At 39.0% G+C, this 25,406-nt stretch overlaps 1 protein-coding gene across 4 annotated transcripts in view; it reads left to right on the plus strand.

Moving 5' to 3' along the window:
- HMGCR (3-hydroxy-3-methylglutaryl-CoA reductase) overlaps window positions 1–25,406 on the plus strand; it is a 145,594-nt gene that overhangs the window by 63,173 nt on the left and 57,015 nt on the right. For all 4 annotated transcript variants that reach the window (XR_004537928.1, XM_033929298.1, XM_033929296.1 and 1 more), the window contains exons 5-11: window positions 2,948–3,032; window positions 6,225–6,330; window positions 6,737–6,843; window positions 9,647–9,763; window positions 10,931–11,091; window positions 11,401–11,639; window positions 11,722–11,879. Coding sequence is in view for 3 of the 4 variants with exons in the window: in XM_033929298.1 (XP_033785189.1) it covers window positions 2,948–3,032; window positions 6,225–6,330; window positions 6,737–6,843; window positions 9,647–9,763; window positions 10,931–11,091; window positions 11,401–11,639; window positions 11,722–11,879 (973 nt within the window). In the remaining variant the exon portion in view is untranslated. The remainder of the gene's footprint in view (window positions 1–2,947; window positions 3,033–6,224; window positions 6,331–6,736; window positions 6,844–9,646; window positions 9,764–10,930; window positions 11,092–11,400; window positions 11,640–11,721; window positions 11,880–25,406) is intronic.

Raw genomic sequence — 25,406 nt, forward strand, 5'->3', positions numbered from 1 at the left:
TAGCGTGCGCTCTATATTCCCTCCCTCCCACCCTACAGTAATCATATCTAGTACTCTCCACTTTAAATCAGCAAGGCTTTGATTACATACCCTCCAATGCCTAACCAGGGGGGGATACCTTGCAGCTCGTATTTACCCGGGATTTATGCTCCGTTAAGCGTACCCTAATTGCCCGAGTAGTGCGACCAACATACAACTTTGGGCAAGGGCATTGGATAAGGTATATGACATGATCAGAATTGCAGTTCGTATGATATCTGGTAATATATTTTATCCCCGAAATGGGATGTGTCCAACTTTCCCCCGCCATAACAAAGGGGCACCACTGGCATTGCCCACAGGGGACATGACTCCCCACATTGCGAGTTTCTGCATCCCTAAAGATGTAATGTCCCATACTTTCACTTAAGTTTTTTCCCTGCCGATAAGAACAAATAGGATTTTCAGTTAAAGTGGGAATAGCTAATTGGACAATAAGCCAATGGCTTCGTACGATATGCGCAATTTCCTGGGCAAGGGTAGAGAAGTATTGCACAAACACTACTGTTTCTGTATCTCCACTACTATTATTTGACTTAGTTTGTAATAATAATTCTCTTTGAGCATACGTGGCCCTCTTATACGCTTTTTGGACAACATCTGGGGGATATCCCCATTTATAAAACCGTTCTTTCATCTCTCTTGCCTGGGATCGAAACTCATCCAGAGAATAACATATTCTTCGCAGCCGTAAAAACTGGTTGACCGGAAGATTTTGTTTTAATCCCTTAGGGTGAAAGCTATGAAAACATAAGAGACTATTCCGATCCGTCTCTTTTCAATAGATCGATGTTATTAATTTCCCTCCTGATTTCATAATCTTTAAGTCCAAAAAGGTAATCTCATGTTGATGGACAGTCATAGTGAATTGTATGTTCTCATCCACCTGGTTCAACCAATCCACAAAGTTCAACAATTCTTCCATGGAAGCAGACCACACACAAAAAATATCGTCCAGAAACCTCTTCCAGATCTTCACATTCTTAAACTGTTCATTCTTATATATATATATGGCTCTCCTCCAACATAGCCATATATAAAGTGGCCAAAGATGGGGCCCAACGAGGCCCCCATCACTATCCCATGCACCTGGAGGTAAAACTGGTGGTTGAACCAAAAATAACTTTTTTTTCAAGACCAAGTAGGCCAATTCCATCAAGAAAGATACAGTAATGTTATATCTTACTTTCTGCCTCTCAAAGACCTCTTGTAACAATAACTGTAGGGATCATAGTGTATAGTGTCGTAACGTCAAGCGTAACAAAGAACCAGGAGGATTCAACACCCTGGATCTCTGCTAACATTTCCAGCATACGAGTGGTATCTTTTACTCGAGAACTAATTTCCAACACTTCTTTTTGCAAAAAAAGTCCAAAAATTTAGATAAAGGTTCCAAAGGCGAATCCCGCATGGAGACAATAGGGCGACCTGAGGGGCTTCTCAAATTATGAATTTTAGGGAGGAAATAAATTTTTGGAGTTACATAGAATTTAGGGTTTAGGAAAACAGCCTCCCTAAGGGTGATCATTTTTTCTTTATAAGCTTTAAACATTACAGTGGCGATGATACACTTCAATTCTCCCACAGGGTCTTCCTGAAGTGGCTGGTAATGACGAACATCCTTTAATTGACGGGTAAGCTTCTTGTATATAATATTCCTTAGATAATGCAACTATGGCCCCTCCCTTATCAGCCCTGATAATAATCCGGGATTTATCATTCTTAAATCCATTAATGCTTGCCATTCTGCATAGTATTCAGGGCAGGCATCAGCCATATCCTTTTCCAGTTTATCCACATCCGCTAAGATCAAGTCCCGAAATGTAATCAAATTCGGGTGTAGAATAGTAGAAGGCATCCAGCCAGATCTCCGGGAGATTAGGGTCCCATCATCCTTCGGTCTATGATCAATAAAGAACATTTTCAGATGGAGTTTCCTCAAGAGACTATATATAGACAGACGAGTTTCAAAGGCATCATATTTTTTACTCGGAACAAAACCCAGACCCATATTGAGGAGCGATTCTTGTATCTCTGTCAAAGGTCTTCTAGATAAATTAACTACAGCTGATTGATCCGCTGCTGTGACTTTGTCAGGGGACGCTGCATAGGCCCCTGTTGTGCTTGAAATCCCACTTGTCTGGGTCCTCGCGATTTCTGCCATCCACGATGTCCCCGTGCCTGTTGAAAACCCCCTTGTCCTCGTTGTCTTCTAGTAGTCAACTGGCCTCTACTTTGTCCACTGCTCATACTCGAGTCTGTGGATAATTGATCCTCATCAAAGGCCTGTTTATTCCCTTGCGTCGAATTTCCTTTGAATAACCACAAATATACCTGGTTATTCATATAGTCTCTTTCGTCTCATTTATATTTCTTAATTTTATTCTGTTTAATGGTATCTCGATATAATTCCATCTTCTGATTATGATCACCCTCCAGGGATTCGAAATCTGTACCCACTGGACAAGCCTGCTTAATAATGTCCTTCAACTCTATATATAAGAATTGTGAAGGGAATAATGAAGAGCACCACTCCTACCAATTTCATCTGAAATGGTGGAATCTGAACTCCCATATAAAAAAAGAACAAATTGTGTGTTTTGTATATGGTGGATTCTCTAATCCTGACATACATGTGAATTCCCTCAAATACCTGTGCAGATATTGGTTCCACCCAAAAACCATATCTTCTTGAAGTCTTTGTGTAGAACAGATTTAAAGTAAATACCAGCTGTTTAAAATATGGGTTTTACTCATTTAAATCACAAATAGAATTTCTAAAATAATGATCGTATTTTATAACTTCATAGTACTTCATTTCTTCTTACATGTGCTCTTCTGGTAAGTAACCAGTTTCTTTTGGTTTCTCTGACCACTCATCAATGTTCATTTATATCTTCTTTTTCAGTGAAGCTTTACCCTTTTTCTTGCTACTGATTGATCTCTCCAAAGCCAGTGCATTAGCCAAATTTGCACTTAGTTCCAATTCACAGGTCAGTGTTTCATATGAAGATTTTGCCTATTTTGCTGAAATGTTTGGCAGAGTAGAGGATATCTCGGTATAAAAAAATATGCCCAGATGCACAATATGTAGCTAGAGTGGATATATATGTTTATCTGTGGACACATACATTTATTCCTGGACAATTGTTATACTTTTATACCATTTCCATTAAACTGAGGCTTGACCCAAAGTGGTCCATAAGAGAATGTCAAAGAAAACATCAAAATGAAATACAGGATAAAATTCTACTTTCTTTAGCACTCTCCAGACCAGTAGATGTTAATCTTTACAAATGGTATATATCCAATCATGACCAGCAGGTGGAGGCTGAAAACAAAACTGTGGGACAGTATATACAGTGGTGCCTCGCATAACGGACGCCTCGTACAGCGAACGCTGCGCATAACGAACTTTTTGTCTTGCTCCCTATAACGAACTTCGTTTCACACAACGAAGTCGCCCGAGGGGCCCGGGGGGGGGCGGAACTACTCTCGCCGCTTTCTAATGTGAGCCGGGAACAGCAGCACCCTCCACCTTACCTTAAAAACCGAGTTTTCCGGCTTTCTTTTTCGGCCAGCCACACACTTTCAAAGAGCAGCACATGCGCGCATGCTCTGTTGTTCAATCTTCTCCTCTGACGCAACCGGAAACCGGAAGTTGCAGGAGAGAGAACATTGATCAACTCCAGCAGCTGCGCGTGCACAGCTTTTTGAGATCATGCGGCTGGGTGAGGGAGAAGGCTGGCAGGCTCTGCATGTGAGGTGAGGTGGAGGGAGGGAAATGTAGGGCTGCAGAACGAATTATTTTGTTTTACAGGTATTCTTATGGGACAACAGGGCTGCAGAACGAATTATTTTGTTTTACAGGTATTCTTATGGGAAAACGCGTTTCACACAACGAACGTTTCACATAACAAACTTGCTCCTGGAACGGATTAAGTTCGTTGTGTGAGGCACCACTGTACTATACTCCCTTCTCTATTTCCCTCAGTCTTCTTTCATTCTCCAGCAGGTGTTGATATGATCTGTACCCATCTCCGTTGGTAGGGCTGTTGGAATTTGTTTAGGGGGTTTATAAGCAAGAAGTAAGCAGCATACGACAACTCTTTCCTTTTTTTTTTTTTTTTTTTTTTTTAATCTGTCAGAAGCATACATGAGAAATTTTAGACGAAAAGTCATGGTTTTATGTTGGTTTATCCTTGGCTTTTTTTTATTCTTATCATATTTTCAACGCTGCTGAGACATACTTGAGATAAAGCTTAATCAGATTCAAATATATTGAAATAAAATGGTATTAATGATTCACTCAAAACTTTTCTGACACAAGCTTGTAAGAGCTATTACCAGCCAAATCATTATATAGCTTGCAGTAACCAGATTGATAATGTAGAACTTCAGCCCTATCCAGTTGTTAAGATAAACAGTATAATTGATTGTGTGCATTTCCTGTGGTGCCAATAATATACTGATAGCATAATAGCATGACAGAAAATAGTTCAGTTTTGAATTTACCTTCCAAAAGTCAAGTAGGCTTACAAGATGACCAGTGTTGTATCTTCGTGTGCCATCTCACATCTCCCTCAATATTTTTTGTATTTGGTGTCCTGCTAGGATACGTTAGATCCAAGAAGATCCTAAGAGAGAGGTTGTTTATTTTCTGGGGGGTTGTGTGAAAAGAATCCATATATGTTTGGATCAGGGATTTTCAAATCCAGCCCGGACACAACTAGCAAGTCAGATTTTCAGGATATCCACAATGAATAAACATTTAAATTTGCATACACTTCCTCCATTGTAGACAGCTCTTTCTCTTGGATATTCTTTGTGGGTGTTCTTGAGGACAGAGTTGAGAACCCTTGATTTGGATGCAGGTCTGGGAAAGTATGCTTCTTGTTTAGCTAAGAATATAAGAAAAGCTGTACTGGGTAAACCCAGTAGTCCATCTAGCCCAGAATCCTGCTTCCAACAGTGGCCAATCCAGGTCACAAGTATCTGGCAGAATCCCAAAGAGTAGCAAGATTCCATGCTATCAATCTCAGGGCAAGCAGCAGCTTCCATCATGTCTGTCTCAATAATAACTATGACTTTTCCTCTTGGAACTTGTCCAAACCGTTTTTGTTTTTTTTAAACCCAGATACACTAACCACTTTTACCACATCCTTCAGCAACAAGTTCCAGAGCTTAAGTTATTCATCGAGTGGAAAAAAAAAGATTTGTTTGAAGTATTTCCGTGTTCCCTAGTCTTTTGAAAGAGTAAAAAATTGATTCACTTTTACCCATTCTGCTCCACTTGGGATTTTTTTAGACCTCAATCAATATCTCTCCTCGTTGAAGAGCCCTAACCTTTTTAGCCTTTCATATGAGAGAGTTTCATCCCTTTTATCACTGTGGTTGCTTTTCTTTGAATCGTTTCTAATTCTACTATATCTTTTTTAAGATGTGGCAACCAAAATTGAACGTGGTACTCAAGGTGAAGTTGCACCATTGAGCAATACTGAGAAAATAGTATTCTGGTTTTATTTGCCATCCCTTTCCTAATAATTCCTAGCATCCTATTTACTTTCTTGGCCACCGCCACACACTGGGTAGAAGATTTCAGCCACTAATTTCCCACACACTAGATTAGAAATGATTTTGATTAAATATTTCTTGTTATGAACAAAGTAACACATAAGTGTTAGAACAGCGGGAGGAGGCACACAGGCCCTGGCTCCACCAAAATTGTCCTATCTGTCCTGCACTATTAAATCAGCTACAGAATGACAGGAGCTTGACTTCCTATTTTTTTAAAAAAAAATTTTGGGCACTAACACTATAATATTCTATTAATGTATTTTACATATGTATGTGGTCATAGCCATTTGTATATGATTAAAATACCTCAAAGCTGGCATGTACTTTACTGCTTAAAGTACCCACAGCCTCATAGAATTGCCCTTTAGTCCACGAGGAAGAGCTTCAGTATTCTCTTCTGAAAAAAAAAAAAAAAAAAAAAAAAAAAAAAAAGAATTGCCCTTTAGATTAGAGTATTTCTTCAGGTGAGAAGGTAGGGAGGAGTTTAGTTAGAATTCATCTTAAAGTCATCACAGCTACCTGTCTATCACAAAGCAAACGCATGAGACAGTAAAGGTTTTGTTCTGCGGTATGGTTATTCCTTTATTGACAGGTAATCTGTCTTCTAGGATGAAGTAAGAGAGAATATTGCACGTGGTATGGCAATCCTAGGACCCACATTCACCCTTGATGCACTAGTTGAATGTCTTGTGATCGGGGTTGGTACAATGTCAGGTGAGCCATTATTTACAGACAGCCAAATACTGTAATGTGGCCAGTTTTTATTTGTAGTTTTGTTTTTTTTTAAATTCTTTATTCATTTTAAATCCATCAACAAGTGTACAAAATTATACCAATACGTAACAAACATATAACACTTGAAAATCTTACACATATAATCATGAAATATAAAAATTACCACCTATCCCACCCATTCACCCTCAATTACTACAAATAAATATAATTCAAGTAGAAACATAACATATTAAAAAAGATCAAATATTTCTCCCCTAACCCCCCCCAATAAAATATATATACCTAACAAAAAATATTTCAGTAGAGTGTGTTTTGTCAAAGATGCAATCTTGCTACTATGTTGCTGCAAATTCTGACACTTGACTTCATTTTCTCCTTTGTATAGGAGTGCGGCAGCTTGAAATCATGTGCTGTTTTGGCTGTATGTCTGTGTTGGCCAATTATTTTGTTTTCATGACCTTCTTCCCAGCCTGCGTATCCTTAGTATTGGAGGTAAGAAGAAGCAGTACTTTCCATTCATGAACAGAGGAGTTGGTAATGACAAAACCTGTATGCATACAAAAGTTTACTCTTTCAGCCATCTCGAGTATCCTTACAGTTAGCCATTTTCTGTATTTTACTCACTGATGAGAGAATGTAATCCAGCTTATTTAGTCCAGTATTGTAAAGATGGAATGTAAATATTGGAAATCAAAAAATGTAAAAATATTGGTGCATTTGTGAAAGGTACACACTTTGGCCAGCTTCATGATCTGTTTAAAAACATGAAGGCAGATAATGGCCAAATGGCCCATCCAGTTTGCCCATCCACTATTTCCTCCTCTCCCTAAGAGATCCCATGTTCCTGTCCCACGCTTTCTTGAACTTAGACATAGTCTTTGTCTCTACCACCTCTACTGGGAGACTATTCCACTCATCCACTTCCCTTTCTGGAAAAAAAACCTCTACTGGGAGACTATTCCACTCATCCACTTCCCTTTCTGGAAAAAAAATATGTATTTCCTTAGGCTCAAAAGTAATATATCACCTCTTAACTTCATCCTATGTCCTCTCAATCCGGAGCTTCCTTTCAAATGAAAGAGATTTGCCTCAAGTGCATTTATGCCACATATTTAAACATCTCTCTCATATCTCTTCTATTCCATGTTTCCTCCATACATCTTATGATGAAGACCAATGACCATTTTAGTAGCCTTCCTCTGGACTTACTCCATCATGTTTATATCTTTTTGAAGGTGTGGTCTCCAGAATTGTACACAGTATTCTAAATGAGGTTTCACCAGAGTCTTATACAGGGACAGACCTTTGATAAGCTTTGGCTTGTAATGTGATATCTTTCTCCCTGAAATCTTATTACATCATCATGCTTGTACCCACTTTTTTGTGGAATAAAACTTGAAAGATCAGATCACCATATTTAAATGCTTGTGTTAAGGACTACTAGGTCACTCATTTTCTTGAATTGAAGGTATGAATAAACATGTGGATAAAGATGAGCCAGTCGCTATTATGTATCTGGATTTTCAAAAGGTATTTACTTCATGAAAGACTTCTGAGAAGATTAGGAAGTCATGGAATAGGAGTCTTATTGTGGAATAAGAGCTAGTTAAAATATAGAAAGCAGAGAGTAGGGTTAAATTGCCAATATTCTCAAAGGAGAAGGGTAAAAATAATAGGGTTCATCAAGGGTCTGTGCTGGGACCACTGCTTTTTAACATATTTATCAATTATCTAGAGATGAGAATAACTACAGATAATTAAATTTGCCGATGACAAAGTTGTTAAATCACTAGAAGATTGGGAAAAATTGCAAGAGTGCCTTGCGAGACTGGGCGTCAAAATGGCAGGTGTTTAATGTGAGCAAGTGCAAAGTGATTCATGTGGAAAATAGGAACCTGAAGTATAGCTACGCAATACAGGGTTCCATATTAGGAGTTACTGGGCAGAAAAATGATCTAGGTGTCCTCATTGAGGATATGTTGAAACCCTCAGCTTAGTGTGCAGCGGCTAAGAAAGCAAATAGGAATTATCAGGAAAGAAATGGAAAATACAGCCCACAAGGTGAGAAGTTATAATGCCCTTATATCATTCCATGGTGTGGCTGCACCTTGAATGCTGTGTACAATTCTAGTCGCAGCATCTCAAGAAAAATATAGTGGAATTAGAAAAGGTACAGAGAAGGGCGACAACAATTGTAAAAGGGATTGGACAACTTCCCTCTGAGGAAAGGCTAAAGCAGCTTGGGCTCTTCAGCCTGGAGAAGAGATGGCTTTGGGGAGATATGATAGAAGTCTATAAAATACTGAGTGGATTGGAACTAGTAGATGTGACTTGCTTGATTACTCTTTCCAGAAATACGAAGACTATGGGGCATGTGATGAGGCTACTAAGTACTAGATTTGAAACAAACCAGAGAAAATATTTCTTCACTCAATGTTTAATTAAACTCTGAAATTTATTGCTAGAGAATGTGGTAAAAGCAGTTAGGGTTAAAAAAAGGGTTGGACATTCAACATATTACTGGAAATTGGAAGGATTATACTAAACTTAATTATACCTTTTGGTGGAATTCAGTGTATCATATTTATAAAATGGAGAGAATGCTTGCTATACAGCAAGGTAATTACAATAGTTTTAAAAAGATTTGGGGGCCATGGATTGCATATTCTAATGATTAGACACCTTGGACACCTTTTTATTACATAGGAATATTTTTAGTGTGGGATTGGGGAGGTATGTCTTGTATTTTAATGGGTTTGTTCCTGATGAATGGGCTGGGTGTGGGTGGGGTCTCTTTTATATGCATTTAATAATAATTGTTAAGAATGTCAAGTGATTTTGTATGAATTAATTGATTGAATATTGTTCACTTGTTGCAAGATTTGAAAATGAATAAAGAATTAAAAAAAAAAGGTTGGATAATTTCCTAAAACAAAAATCCATAGGCCATTATTAAGAGGAACTTGGGAAAATTCACTGCTTATTCCTAGGATAGCATAAAATCTGTTTTACTCCTTGGGATCTTGCCAGGTATTTTTGTGACCTAGGGTTGGTCACTGTTGGAAACAGGATACAGGGCTTGATAGACCTTCAGTCTGTCCCAGTATAGAAACTCTCTTATGAGCATAGCATAGCAGTGTATTACCTAGTAGATGATGTTAGAAAATGATCAGCAAGTCCATCCTATTAATGAACTATTCTTATTTAATCATATCAAATGTGATGTACCAAAGCAGTACCTCGTATATCTACAATGCTAAATAGTCATCTGTGTTTGCTTTTAACCATTTCACAGCTTTCCCGAGAAAGTCGTGAGGGGCATCCCATTTGGCAGCTCAGCCATTTTGCTCGTGTTCTGGAAGAAGAAGACAACAAACCAAACCCTGTGACACAAAGAGTCAAAATGATTATGGTATGTTTTAAACTGGATTAAGTCATCCAGCTGAGCAAAAGTAAAACTGGTGTTGATGGCTAAGTGAAGACTGAAACTGAAATAGCATAAAAAGATAAGACTCGAAATAATTCCCAAATTCCTTGCTGACTCAGAAAATTGCAGGGGCTAGAGTCAGTTGGAATAAATCCAAGAGCTGGGAGAGGAGAGCAACAACTTGCAAGGGAAATAAAATCACCATCTTATTAATGTCTTCAGTGGAAGTGTATCCAGAGACGATGCACAGAAAAGGCAGAAAGTCAAGTAAGAGGCGGCTGAATAGCAACTCTTATCAATGACAAGCACTTTGTGAGAGGAGATGAGTACTAAAGTGGAAGTCTTCTGTGGGTATATCATTGGAAGGAAACCAATAAACTGTCCACATGAAGCTACCCTCCCTATGGCAATACTGACCACTATTAACTAGACAATGAATCTGATGGCAGCTGTTAATAATTCCCCATCTAATACCTTGCACTTAACTACATAGTTAGGCAAAAGATAATAAACCAATCCAAGGAGAGAGGAGGGTTCTCTTTTTTTTATGAAGGTTAGATTTATCTCTTATAAGCTATGGGAAAGTTTGCAGAAGAATGGGCTCTTACAGAACATTCCTATAGTACTATATCCTTTCTTCCATTTAGTCTGCAAATGGATGCAGTAAATTGGCTTCATAGACAAAAGAAAATCACTCTGGTGGCCATTTAGCATTGCATCATCTTCAGTCCAAGTCAGTTCTGCCCATGGGTTTTGATGTAGGGACTATTCAAGCTGGAAAGAAAAGATTGCCAGAAAAGGGAACCAATGAGGCCATACCAAACATTCACATTCATTTCAATTTGGCCAAGAAAATTGGAGTTTATAAATCCCTAATTTTCAGATGCCCTAAACTGGTCCAACAAAGTTTGATGGCATATTGGCTTTTGGACACAAGTTTATGTATAGAGCAGCATAAGGCACATTTACTCCTAGTATGATGCATTGTTAGAACCTCAACAACAAATTGGAATTTTGAGTGTAAGATAATAGGAATTTAATTTGTGCCTCAAAATGTACAAGAGTTTTCAGATCTGCAAGTTCAGTTGTAATTCTGATAGCTTCAAAGCTGTTAAATTAATGTAGAATTTATCCCATTTTTGCTTTCTAAAGTCCTTAGGTTTGGTCCTTGTTCATGCTCATAGTCGCTGGATAACGGAGCCATCTCCTCAAAACAGTACATCAGAAGGTCTGAAAGTGACAGTGGCGCTGGATGAAAATATGCCAAAAAGAATCGAGCCTCGAGTGCCCTTTTGGCAGTTCTATATCTCTAGGTAGGTTAGCACTTGATGCTACATTCAGTTATCTTCTTCAACGCATCTTGTAATGATTTTTCTGCCAGATCACAGATCTGGAATCTTTTTGAACTGCAGGCATAGCTGTTTGTCAGCGCAAAAGGGTGTTTGTTCATCCGTCTGTTCTACATATTGTACTGGTACATTAAACACCAAAAGGAAAATCCTTGCCTGCTGAAACACATTCCCGTATTGTAGTTTCTTCTAGTTGAGAAGATTTTGTTGAAGGTCAAATGACCGTTAAAAACAAGGAAGCTATTTTTAACACACATCTTTGTTTCTTTCTAGAATGATCAGCATGGACATAGAGCAAGTGATCACCCTTGGTTTAGCCCTTCTCCTTGCAATCAAGTACATCTTTTTTGAACAGACAGAAACAGAGTCTACACTTTCATTGAAGATCTCTCCAGTGGCAAACCAGAGAAAGGCACCTGATAGTTATTGTAGGAGACAATCGCTGCCCTTGAAGCCTGGCAAGAAACTGCCACAAATAGAAGAGGAGTTCCTGGATTGCAAAGGGCAGAATGGTAACGTCTAACTCTTTGATAGATTCAAATAGTGGTGTCACTATCCAAAGATCCTCTGCTAAATGGCACTTTTCTCCTGTAGAAGTGATAAGACCATTACCAGTAAAGGAATCCCCAAAGGCCAAGTTTATAGTGGGTGATTGTACTCCAATGGAAACTAATGAGCATGAGGATAAAACTGAGCTACCTGATGAGCCACGTCCCATTGAGGAATGTCTTCACATTCTCAAGAGCCCAGAGGTAAGAAAATAAAAAGCTGGCATGTTTTCTGTATAGCTGCTCACATTTTTTTTCTTTAAAAGAAAAAAAGTAGGGTCGTCATTAATAGTGTTAAAGCAAATGTTACAGTGGACCTATTGCTTTCTAGAATACAGCATATATAGCAGGGCAACCACAGTCCTTGAGAGCCACAACTCAGTTGGGTTTTCAAAATTTTCACAGTGAATATGCATGCAGTGAAAGCAGTGCATGCAAATGAATCTCATTCATATTCATTGTGGAAATCTTACAAAAGTTGACTGGATTGAGTGTCATGGTTGTGTCTTCCCCCCCCCCCCCCAAAGATATAGTAATAAAATGCAACAGCAGAAAGACCATCTGACCCTTGCAGTCGTCAAAGTTATCTTTTAGTCTTTGAGAGGGAGGTAGAAGAGATGCCATATTGTGGATTGTCCAAACCACCTACTCGCTCCTCAACTTTTCTGGCTTGAGATCACAATTTGTTGTAAAGGATGTTGCCTTCTCTGTTCCTGTTGTAGCATTTTTTTTTTTTTTTTTGGGGGGGGGTGCAACGGAGTGTAGATCACCATGGCAGAAGATGTATCTCTGGTGTTCAAGTCATTCTTTTCTAAAGTGCCCTTAAATATCTTCCTCTGCCCCTCTTCCGTTACCACACAAAACAAGATGGTGTTCTGTGATCAGACTGCAGCAACTATGAGGAGCCTTATTTGAGACATTGAATCTAGAAATTTCTCAGTACGCAGTCTGCAGGTGGGTTCATTATTTAAAGGGGTTTAATATAACTAAGAGAAATGGTGTGATGGCTGTGTTAGTACACTCTTCAAGGTAATACGTAGGAATAAAAACATAAAGGAAAAAAATACCTTTTCATTGGATTAACTCAGGGATCTCAAAGTCCCTCCTTGAGGGCCGCAATCCAGTCGGATTTTCAGGATTTCCCCAATGAATATGCATTGAAAGCAGTGCATGCACATAGATCTCATGCATATTCATTGGGGAAATCCTGAAAACCCGACTGGATTGCAGCCCTCAAGGAGGGACTTTGAGACCCCTGGATTAACTTAATATAGTTTATGATTACTGTATTTACTCAAATATAAGCCTAGGTAGCCCTGTTGCTCTCAAAAGGAGAAAAAAAAGGTTGATTCGAATATGGGAGGGGGTTAATTTTCAAGCGCCCTTCCCGGCTCTGCACCCAGCCTCCCTCCCTGCCCTCCCAGGCTCTGCGCCCTGTGGTTTGCAGGCCTCCACTGGATCTACCATAAGACTTGCTCCTGTCCCAGCCACAACTGTAAGTATTTTTACCTCCCTCTCACCTCCCCCGTGTACTCTTCGATTCCCTGGTGGTCCAGTGGTGAACCGAGCAGGAACGATCTTCCTTCGCTCCTGCTCGGCGAAGAGCCACTAGCTGAATGACTGCTGTGAGTTCTCGCGGGACTCGTGGCAGTCATTCAGCTTGTGGCTCTTCACCAATCAGGATCGCAGGAAGATCGCTTCTGCTCGGTTCACTACTGGATCACCAGGGAATTGAAGATACATGGAGGAGGTGAAAGGGAGGTACAAATTATCACAGTTAACCGGGACAGGAGGCAGGAGGGATCCCTCCTGTCCCGGCCCACTGTGAGACCGCTAGAGAATTAAAAAGGTGTGCAGGGGAGGTGGGAGGGAATTAAAAGTTTAGAGTTAGCGGGGACAGGAGGTGGAGTGATCCCTCTTGTCCCGGCCCACCGCTAGACCACCAGGTCATACTGAAGGCCCAGCAGAGGCCTGAAACAGGTCTGGAGGTAGGGCGCTGACCTAAATATAAGCCAAGACCCCCTTTTTGGGCCCCCAAAATCTCTGCTTATATTTGAGTATATACGGTAGCTTTTGAAGTATATTCGAGCATATATGGTAGCTTCCTCTGCCTGTGATCTGAGGAAGAAGGGTTTACCTTCGAAAGCTAATCCTAAACCACATTAAGTTAGTATTATTTTTCCTTTTTTGTTTTATTTCTACATATGTACTTAAGAGAAACACGATTCCACTGAATGACACTTTTTGTTTAAAAAACGTGTTACAAATAAGATGCCTTTCCTCATTCACAACTTCCCCCTACATAAAAAAGGGCTGCTTAAGCTATACATCATGTTTAAATAGGGAATAAAGTTCTTCTGTAGATGTGATATCATGAGTGTTACTGTACTGGTACTTGTGCACCTCTACTCCTGCAAAGTGATCATTAATGAGACTGGTCTGCAGTATTGGGGTCAGGAGGAAAGGTTTAAAGGAGTACTTACAGTGCACCCTAACAGATAATTCCTGGAAAGGTGTGGAGTGGTAATACTATGCTGTCATAAACCACTGGGTTTCTCTGCATAGCCTAGTCACAGAAGTGTGGGGTGGCAGTACATATGTTTTATTTAATGACGGAAAGGAAGATAAGTGACATCGGTTTGCTTTCTCTCTATCCGACTGTTTCCTTGACAGTTTTTTTGTTTTTTAATCTTTATTCCTTTTTATTTCTTTCAACAAGTGTACAGTATTATTACAATTAATTTACATAACACACTTGGCATTCTTAAACAATATTATTATACATGTTTTTATTCCCCCCCATCTCCCACCCTTTTCCATATCAATAAAATATTCCTTCCAAATTTATATATAATTATACATCCCTTTTTGATAATACAATTAATCTGACATGAAATCTGTCCCTCCCCCCATCCTTCTTCCTCAAACACTTTAAACATTTTATTATACCCAGTAATGCACAACAATAAATATCCCATCCTATTACATATATCTCCTTATTTTTCATAACAACATATTTCCAATATTTTTCCCTCCCTATCCCTCCCATCCCATCCCATTCCATTTCTATATATTATCCCCTAAGGAAAAAGAATAAACTTTACTCGTTATAATATTCAATTAATGGCCTCCACACCTCTTGAAATCTTTTAAAATACCCCCTCTGTATCGCAAGAAATCTTTCCATCTTATACATATGACAAACTGAGTTCCACCAAAAATTACAATTCAATCTAGAACAGTCTTTCCAATTAGTTGTTATCTGTTGAATTCCCACTCCCGTAAGAATCAACAATAATTTATTGTTTGCTGCAGATATTTGGCATTTGGCCCTCATACACATTCCAAAAATCACTGTGTCATAGGATAAAGCCACATGACTCTCCATCAACATATTAACTTGATCCCATATTGATATCCAAAATACCTGAATACATGGACAATAAAATAAAAGATGGTCTAGAGTTCCAACTTCAATTTTACAATGCCAGCATCTATTAGACTTAGAGCAATCTAATTTTTGTAATGTAGTAGGGGTCCAGAATGCTCTATGCAACAAAAAGAACCATGTTTGCCTAATAGATGCTGACATCGTACCTTTAATTCTCCAAGACCAAATACGTGGCCATTGAGATGCATTAATCTGATGCTTAATCTCAATGCTCCAAATATCTCTTAATCCATTTTTAGACTTCTTATTCAAATAATTAGATATAATTTTATACCACTTTGCGGCCTGGTGACCCAGAAAATCTGCCTGGAAACATAAGAATTCTAAGCTGTAATGATCATTTAAAGATTTCCATTCAGGGAACCCCACCTGAATAGCCTGCTTCAATTGCAACCACTTATAACTTTGTTTTTTATTCAGACCATATTTATGTTGCAATTGTGAAAATTCAAGCATCTTACCATTATCAATTACTTCCGTTAATGATCTTATACCTGCTTTAATCCAATCTTTCCAGACAACCTTAAACCCGCCTATTTGTATCTTGGAGTTTACCCAAATAGTCTGTTTCAATTTTAAAATAGAATCAGTAGTTAATTTGTCTACAAACCTTAATGTTTTCCAAGTATCCATTAATACTCTATTGTCCTTACGTATTTTAGGCACTTTTATACCAAGCAAAAGATCAAGCCTAAGTGGAAAGATAAGTGATCTCTCCACCCTTAACCACTCTGGTAATTGTTCCAAAAGCTCTGGGAGGACCCAATATATACCTTGGCGCATGATATAGGCCTGATGATACCTATAAAAATTGGGAAAATTTACCCCACCCTCCTCAATTGGTCTTTGCAAAGACACTAAAGCCACTCTTGCAATTTTACCCAGCCAAATAAATTTAACCAGAATACTATTTAATTTTTTATAGAAAGACCCCTGAAAAAACACTGGTATCATTCCCAATTGATAGCAAACCACAGGCAAAATCATCATTTTAACAGTTTGTACTCTTCCCCACCAGGACAAATGTAAAGGATTCCATTGCTCACACAACTCTGTAACTTTTTGTAATAAAAATTTTTCATTTATTCTCATTGTCTCTTCAAGTGTTTTATTCAGCCAAATACCTAAGTACTTTATTCCATCCTCTTTCCATATAAAAGGGAAAGAATCAAGTATACCTTTTGTACAATGCACATTTAAAGGTAAAATCTCTGATTTAGTCCAATTTATTTTGTATCCTGAGAATTTTCCAAATGTATCTATGACCTTCAGTAGACATGGGATTGTTGTTTCCGGATTCCTCAAATGAAGCAAGATGTCATCTGCATAAGCAGATACTTTATATTCCACTCCAGCACATTGAATACCCTGTATGTCCTTTGCCTGTCGAATAGCTAATAATAAGGGTTCAAGAACTATATCAAAGAGCAAAGGAGATAATGGACAACCTTGTCTAACTCCCCTCTGTAACTTAAAAGCATCCAAAAAATTATTATTTATATATAAGCGAGCAGTTGGGGAGCTGTACAATGCTTGTATCATTTGTATAAATCCGGATCCAATACCAAACCATTCCATAGCTTGATACATGAAACTCCATTCTACACGATCAAAAGCCTTCTCAGCATCTAGTGAAACCGAAAAAGCCGGATCATTAATTTGTTTTGTTAAATAATACATCTGAAATGCCAGTCTAGTATTATTAGAAGAGTGTCTTTGAGCAATAAATCCAGTTTGATTCATTCCTATTATATGCGGAAGAGCTTTAGCCAATCTTAATGCTAAAATCTTAGCTAATAATTTACCATCTACATTTATTAAAGATATAGGCCTGTAGTTTGAAACCAATGTTGGATCTTTATTTGGCTTTGGCAAAACAATAGTTAAAGATTCTGCCATAGTGCCTGATATACAACCTTTATTCAGTTGATCCTGATATAATTTTAATAAATACGGTAATAGGGAAATTTGAAATTCTTTATAAAACTCTACTGTAAATCCATCTCCACCTGGAGCGGTCCCAACTCTAAGGGATTTCAATGTCATTTGTAACTCTTTTAATGATATAGGTTTATCTAAACTTTTTTTATATGATCAGGAACCTTAGGACCTTCAACTAAACTCAAAAAATCCATCCCATCTTTCTCTTTATTTAAATAAGACTCCGAAGAATACAATGACTTATAATATTTTAAAAATTGTTTTAATATATTTCCAATTTGAGAATGAGAATTTCCTAACTCATCTTTAATTATGCTTATTTTCTCCTTCCTTTTCTTTGCTTTTAAATAATTTGCCAATAATCTTCCAGCCTTATTTGCACTACCATAATACACCACCTGCTGAGCAAAAATATCTTTCCTTACTAACCCAGAGGAAATTTCATTATATTCACATTTTTTTTTAACAATATTTGAAATGTCTCCTGTTCCCATTTATTAACCAATTTTAATTCCAAATTCTTAATTTCTTTTTCCAAATTCACATATTGTTTTCTTAACAGTTTCTTTTTATATGCAGAATATGATATAATTTGTCCTCTCATAGTTGCTTTGAAAGCATCCCATAAAATTCCAATCGAAATTTCCTCTAAATCATTAAGTCTAAAATATTCATTTATTTTATTTTGAAATTCTGTGCAAAATTTAGAATCGGCAAGCAATGTATTATCAAACCTCCATACAGGTTTGGAATTATCTGGATCTACTAAGTTAACTTCTATCCATATACCACCATGATCAGATATTACTATTGGTTCTATGTCAGCTTTTATAACTTGCTGTACCATCTGATCTGAAACAAAAATATAATCAATTCTTGAGAACGATTGATGAACATGTGAACAAAATGTAAATTCCCGATCATTAAAATGAAGAATACGCCATATATCTTTTAAATTACATACTTGTACCAAATTATCTAATCCCATTGATTTCATTATTCTACTAGGCTTTTTATCCATTATTGGATCTATAACAGCATTGAAATCCCCAGCCACCACTAAATTAGTAGTAGCCAGTGGTAAAACTAATTGTTGTAGAGATATAAAGAATTCACTTTGATTCGAATTAGGTGCATATATATTTAGTAACGCCATTGTATTACTGCCCATGCTCATGTCAACAAGTAACCACCTTCCTTGAGGATCTGCCTTAACCATATTAAATGTTGCTGGACATTTTTTATTAATCAATATTGCAACTCCTGCCTTCTTTTTTACCGCTGGTGCAAATAAACATTGTTTTATCCACTTATCTGTCAGCTTCATAGACTCTGTTCCAGACAAATGTGTCTCTTGCAAGAAACATATATCTATATTTTGTTGTTTAATATATTCCAATACCTTTTTCCTTTTTATAGGGTGATTAAGGCCATTTACATTCAAAGAAAAAATTTTAAAACCTATTTTACAAATAAAATATAAAATACATATATAATCCACTCAAACATAAAATATACATTTTTTCTTTTTCCTTAAACCAATATATGAGTCTCCCCCCTCCCCTCTTTCCCCATCCCCCCCATTCCCATCCCCCACCCTCCCCTCCCCTAACACAAATGCAAACTTCGAAACGCACATATTACTGAGCAAAAAATAAACTCCCCACAGGCAATAACATACTCATTTTTCTTTCTCTAATCTTTCAAACAACCAACACTAAATTCTCCTGCAGTCAATCCATTCTTCAATACCCTAAATACCCATATTTACTATAATTCTTTATTATATACTTCCCCCCCTCATTCAAATTTCCAAACATTCTTCCATCCTATACCTCTAATATATTTATAAAAGGATATACCCAATATTTCGGAAACCATTTCTTACAATATAATAATAATAATAATAACTTTATTCTTATATACCGCCAACAATCTTGCGACTTCTAGGCAGTTTACAACGAAGAGAAACTGTACAGACAGCGACTTACAGAGTATAGCTGAGAACATCTGATAGTAACAACAGTGATAATAATAGCAACAGTTTATATACTGCAGGACCGTGAAGTTCCGTGCGATTTACAATGAATTAGAAAAATTCCATAAATTGAGTGGAGCATTCATAGTTAGAGATTAGAGGTTAACAGTTTTCAAGATCAGATCTGGGTGGGATTACGAAGGGGGCTATTGTCCTGAATCGTTACCTAGGTATTTCGAGAACAGGTATGTTTTTAGGTGTTTCCTAAATTCACCATAGTTGTTTGTGTGTGTAATTAGTTTTTCTAAGTCTTTTCCCCATAAGGCTGCTTGATACGATAGAAGTTGTTGATGGTATCTCTTATATTTGCATCCTCTAGCCGGTGGGGAAACAAATTTCAGGTGTGTTCTTCTCTCACGTCTGTTGGTTGAGAATGAGAAGAGGTCTGTTATGTATTTAGGGGCTAGGCCAGATAATACCTTGAAGCAGAGACATCCCAGCTTGAATTTCGTACGTGCCTCCATTGGCAGCCAGTGCAGGAGTCGGTAGGAAGGGGTTATGTGATCGGACTTCTGCAGCCCGAAAATCAATCTGACTGCTGCATTTTGTATCAGTTGAAGTCTCTGCATTTGCTTCCTGGAGATGGCCAGATGGGTAATGTTGCAATAGTCAAGGTGGCTTAGTATTAGGGATTGTACTAGAATTCTGAATGCTGAAGCGTCGAAGTATGCTCTAATGGACCTAAGTTTCCAGAGAGTAAAAAACCCTTTTCTGACTAGGGAGTCCACATGGTCTTTCATAGTTAGACCTTGGTCCAGTAATACCCCCAGAACCTTCATTGTTGGTTGAATGGGGTAGTTAAGATTGTTAATGTGTATTGATTTTGTCGTGGTATGTGGGTGTGGCGAGGCTATAAAGAATTTAGTTTTATCTGAATTGAGCTTCAGTCTGAATTCTGTGGTCCATTGTTGCATCAGGTTTAGCGCTTCTGTTGCTGTGGGGGTGATTTCAGAGGGAGACGTGATAAACGGGATAATGATTGTAAAGTCATCCGCATAACTGAATACTTTTATACCCCGCCGGGCCAGCTGCATGCCTAGTGAAGATGTATAGACGTTGAAGAGTAGTGGGGATAGTGGGGACCCCTGTGGAACGCCTGATGGGTTTCTCCATGTTTTAGAGAGTTTGCAGTTGAAGCGTACTTGATATGTGCGGGTTGTGAGGAATCCTCGGAACCAGTCGAGTACCTCGCCTCCGATGCCGATTGCGTCTAAACATTGTAGCAATTTATCGTGATCCACCAAGTCGAAGGCCGAGCTCATGTCGAATTGAATGATTAAGGCGTTATGGCCCTTGCTGAATAAGTTGCGTAAGTATTCTAGGGTAGCTGCAATCACCGTCTCAGTGCTAAACAGAGGTCTGAAGCCAGACTGGGTTTCATGTAGTAGCGAGAACTGATCAAGGTAGTCCATCAATTGGGTGTGTACTAAGCCTTCCATTATTTTTACGAAGAGTGGAATGGATGCTACCGGTCTATAGTTAGTTACTGATGTTAGGGATTGTTTACGATTTTTTGGAATTGGGGTGATTATAATGTGACCGTTGTTCGTTAGGAATTTTCCGTTTTTCAGCATATTGGTCATATGACTCCACAGTGTTATTTTAAAGTCTAATGGGGCTGCTTTCATAATGTTGGGGGGACAGGGATCTAGGATGCAGTTTGATTTAGTATATTTGTTATAGAGTTTTATGAAGTTATTCCATTCTAGATCCTGAAAGGAGTTCCAAAGCATATCCACTGGTATTTCATTTTCATTTATGTTGGCTATTTGATGTTCATGTGTGTTGTTTGTTGGGCACTTGATCCTTAGGTTCACAATTTTTGAGTCAAAGTGTTGTGCTAGATCGTCTGCTGATGGAAGTTTTATGTCGTGCATGGAATGATTGTGACGTGTGGTATCAAATAAATTTTTAACCAGGTTGAAGAGTTCTTTAGTGTTGATTCCTATTGAACTCGTATTGGGTGTAAGTATTTTGGATGAGTAGAATGTTTTTCGTTTTTCTTTTATCAGTTGTTTGTAGTCCTTTATGTTAGATCTCCAGTGGTTCCGGTCTGATATTTCTCCTGTTTTATTCCAGATCCTTTCTAGTCGTCTTACTAATTGTTTCATTTTTAATAGTTCAGAATCGAACCATTTGTTGTATTTATTTGAGCGGTTTGTTCTGTTTCGTTTAGGGGCTATTTTATCTAGGATGGATATGCTTGTTTTCATCCACTGTTCCCAGAACTCATCCCCTTCATTTATCTCCTCGTGCGATATATTACCCCCCCCCCCCCCCCAAGATTAATATTTTTTTTTTTTTTGTTTAACCTAAGTTTCTCACAACTTCAATGGAACATACATCACTCCATCCTATAATATTCTTTTTTTTTTTTTTAACCTTACATCAAAAGAAGGATCAAACATTTCAACCAAGCAGACCTCATATTTTTTAAAACTCTCATTAATTTTCATTGTATCTTCAATCTATTACAGTCTATTCTCCATTCTGCACAACTGTACATTTTCATCCTGCTGTTTCAGTCTCTTATTCCATCTTCTTGCAGATTGCTATTTCATCTTTCTCCAATAAAGTATTTTTGCAACATCATCCTTATATCTCAGTCAATTTCAGATGCAAATTGTAAATCTAAATAATTCTCAAGTCATTTCCATCAGTCCATCTTCTTCTCTTTACATCACTAGTCTTTTGTATTTTTCATCTTATTATATTCTAAGTTCCCACATTTCTCCAATGCATTTATGTGTCCTCATATTATTATCTCAGTTCACGCTCAAATGCAAATTATAAATTCACATTAAGAAACCATCCAAATCTTATAATTGTTCCTCATATTTTCTTCACTTCCTATATGCTCCATCCCTCTTCTTACCTTGCCAAAATCTTCTTTTCTTCTTTTCTTATTGTCTCTTTAAAATTTTTCATTTCTATTCTTTAAATCTTGTTTGAAATGTTGATCCCCCTTAAATCTAACTGCAACAATTTTCTAGAAAATATTTTTCTTCTTTTCTATTTTTTTTTTTCCACTTTTTCCTTCTTTATAAAATATCTTTCAGTTTTCACTCAAAAATATAAACCAAAAATAATCTAAGTATATTATTTATTACATTTTCTAAATACTTTCATGAAACCATAGGCAAATTATATTGATCTAGAAATTCCTGTAATTTGCCTGCTTCTTCAAAATTATAAGTTTTATTCTCATAAGTTACCCTCATAATAGCAGGGTATATCAATCCATATCTTGCTCCCATTGCTCTCAGTTTAGGTCTTAAATCCAAAAGCTGTTTTCTTTTGTAGGCTGTAGCTTTTGCAAAGTCAGGTACTATAAAGATCTTAGAATCCTGGCATTTAAGATCCTTGTTTGTTTTAGCCAGCTTTATAATCTCTACCACCTGCTGATGTCTTAGCAGCTTAAAGATTAGTGGACGGGGACCCTTCTGACTATTTGATCTTTTCATCGGTATCCGATGTGCTCTTTCTATCTCCAAAGGAAAAGAACTTTTAAATGGCAAGATCTTTGGGATAAAATTAGTCACAAATTGAATAGGATCATTCTGCTCAATCCCCTCAGGTATCCCAATCAGACGCAAATTATTCCTTCTTTCACGATTTGATAAGTCTTCAAAATCCTTTTTCAACGCCTCTATTTCTCTGTGATCTTTTTTACACACCAGCATCTCTGCCTCAGATTTCTCAGCATGCTTTTCTAACTGCTCAATTTTGAAGTCAACTGTCTGCATTCTATTTGTCAGACTCTCTATTTCCTCCTTCACAACTTTTATATTTTTAGCGTTATCACTTACTATTTCTTTAATTTTCTGAAGTTCATTCATCAAATCACTGTTATCAATTTCTTCCTGAGGCAATGGGACCGCTGTCGGGGATACCGAATCCATTTTTGTTCTTTTTTTACTTCCTGCTCCTGAATTCACCAGATTACTTTTACTAGTTTTACCCGAAGCCATTTCTTACTTCAATTCTCTCTTTTCCTTCACTTTTCTTTAATTTTAACTGCCAAAATCTTAATAAAATTTGCCTGTCACAACAGAGCTAATCCTCTACCCAGCCATCTTCGTGCGCTGCAAAGTTCTAGAATCCTTCCTTGACAGTTTTGTAAAATTTTGATGATACTGTTTCAGTGCTTCAGGTAAAGATTTTTTTTTTTTTTTTTTTCTGGTAAGTTCTTGTTGTAATACATCCTTGATAATTCTTTTGTAATCCACCTTGAACTGCAAGGTAATGGCGGAATAGAAATCCCTAATGTAATGTAATTTAATTTTTAAAATGTAAACATACGATTTCTTTAGCACTCTCCAGACCAGTAGAGGTTAACTTTACGATTGGGTATATATCTAATCATGACCAGCAGGTGGAGACTGAAAACAAAACTTTGGGACAGTATATCCTAGCCCCTCCTCTCTATTTCCCTCAGTCTTCTTTCAGTCTCCAGCAGGTGTTGAGTGATCTGTACCCATCTCCCTTGGTAGGGCTGTTGGAATTTGTTTAGAGGTTTATTGTCCCTGTTTTTAGCCGGACGGAGCTTGGACGGACTCTGTTTGGGGGTTCGTCCGACCTCGGGGGTGTCAAACCCGGCGGGTCACGAGCGGGGTCCCTCCCCCCACTTCCTCCACCTCCCCATATTTTTTTAGAGGAGCCTCAGCAGTAAGCCTTGCCCCCTAAATCAAGCAAGGCATATTGCTTCGAGAGCCTGTGGAGTCTGTTCTGTAAAAAAAAAAAAAAAAAAAAATCCTGAGGTAGTGCTGGTCTGGAGGGTTGTATCCCTTTAAGAAAACTGTATTTTACTGTATTTTTTCAACTAACCGGCACTTTTTTACAGCTAGGTCGCGTATGGAGCAATGAGCACTTCTAAAGGGAAAAAGTGCTCATTGTGCTCCAGACGCGAGGCACTCGCGGCCGGCCTGTGCAAGCGGTGTTCAGGCCGGTGCGGTGGAGGAGCTCCGTCGGCAGCGGCTGCAGGCGCCCAGAGCTCCCCGCCGATGGTGCCTCGCGAGTCGGCAGGGAACGGTGGAGAAGCCCGGTCTTCTCCGTCCGCCCACGGAGGGATTCCCCGAGCCGCCGACGGTCGGGTTTTAGAGGATTCCCTCTCAGCTGATATTTTGACAGCTGATGCCGGCTTGCCTGTTTTAGCGGCTGAGACTATTCAGGTCTCTCAGCCGCTTCAGGCTGTGGAGGGAGCTGTTTTGGCGGGAAAGACGCCATCTTCTCTGTCTGGCCCCTCCATTTTGTCTTCCACCTCAGGTGACCTTCCCCCTGTTTTGTCTAAGCAGGGGCAGGTTTCTGCTGGGTCCCCTGCTGTGGCAGGGAGTCCCTTGGGACCCTCGGGGGGTTTTTCCCCTGATTTTTTCTTTTCATTATGCAAAGCCTATTTTCAGGCGGCTGGGGGTCCCGGTTGCGCCCAGGGGGTCTCGGGGGGTGGGGTTTCCTCCGCGCTCCCTGCGGCTTTGCCTCTCTCGTCTGACGTGACGTCCCCTCCGCCGCCTCTCTTGTCCAAGCGTCCGCGGGTGTCGTGGGACGAGGATTTGTGGTCGGAGGAACGTGTCGGTATGGAGGAGGACCTGGACCCTTCTGAGGAATTCCAGGACCCTCTGGAGGGGACGGAAGCTGGCGGCGGGTTGTCGGGTTTCCCGTTCTCCAGTGACGAGGCGTCCGTGGTGCGCCTTTTTCAGAGAGATGAGCTGCCTGACCTTATTCAACAGGTTTCTTCGGCTTTGCGTTTTGAGGACGCGCCGCCGGAGACTCCGCGTGTGGGGGACCCTCTGTTACGAGGGATCCGTTCCGTTTCCCGCTCTTTTCCTATGCATCAGGATATTCGGGATATTATTCTTGAGCAGTGGAAAACGCCGGAGACGCCGTTTCGGCTGGCGCGCAGCATGGCTCGCCTGTATCCCATTCCTGAAGGGGATCGGGCTACGTTAGCTTCGCCAGTCGTGGATGCGGTGGTCTCGGCTATTTCCAAGCGGCATACCGTGCCTGTTGAGGGCGGTTCTGCCTTGCGGGACTCTGAGGAGCGCAAATTGGAGAACATCCTTAAGCAAAATTTTCAAGTCTCTGCTTTTGGGGTCCAGGCGGCTATTTGTGGGGGACTGGTCGCTCGCGCCGTGTTTCGGTGGGCGGAGCGGGTCTTGGATCGAGAGTCTGACGACTGGTCTCTGGTGGATCAGGAGGTAGCAAAGATTGAGATGGCTGCCTCATTCCTCTCGGATGCTCTGTATGACTTGGTGCGGATCTCGGCTAAGTCCATGGCTTTTGGCGTGGCCGCAAGGCGTGTGTTGTG

The sequence above is a fragment of the Geotrypetes seraphini genome, chromosome 1 (assembly GCF_902459505.1).
Source record: "Geotrypetes seraphini chromosome 1, aGeoSer1.1, whole genome shotgun sequence".
Classification (NCBI taxonomy): Eukaryota; Metazoa; Chordata; class Amphibia; order Gymnophiona; family Dermophiidae; genus Geotrypetes; species Geotrypetes seraphini.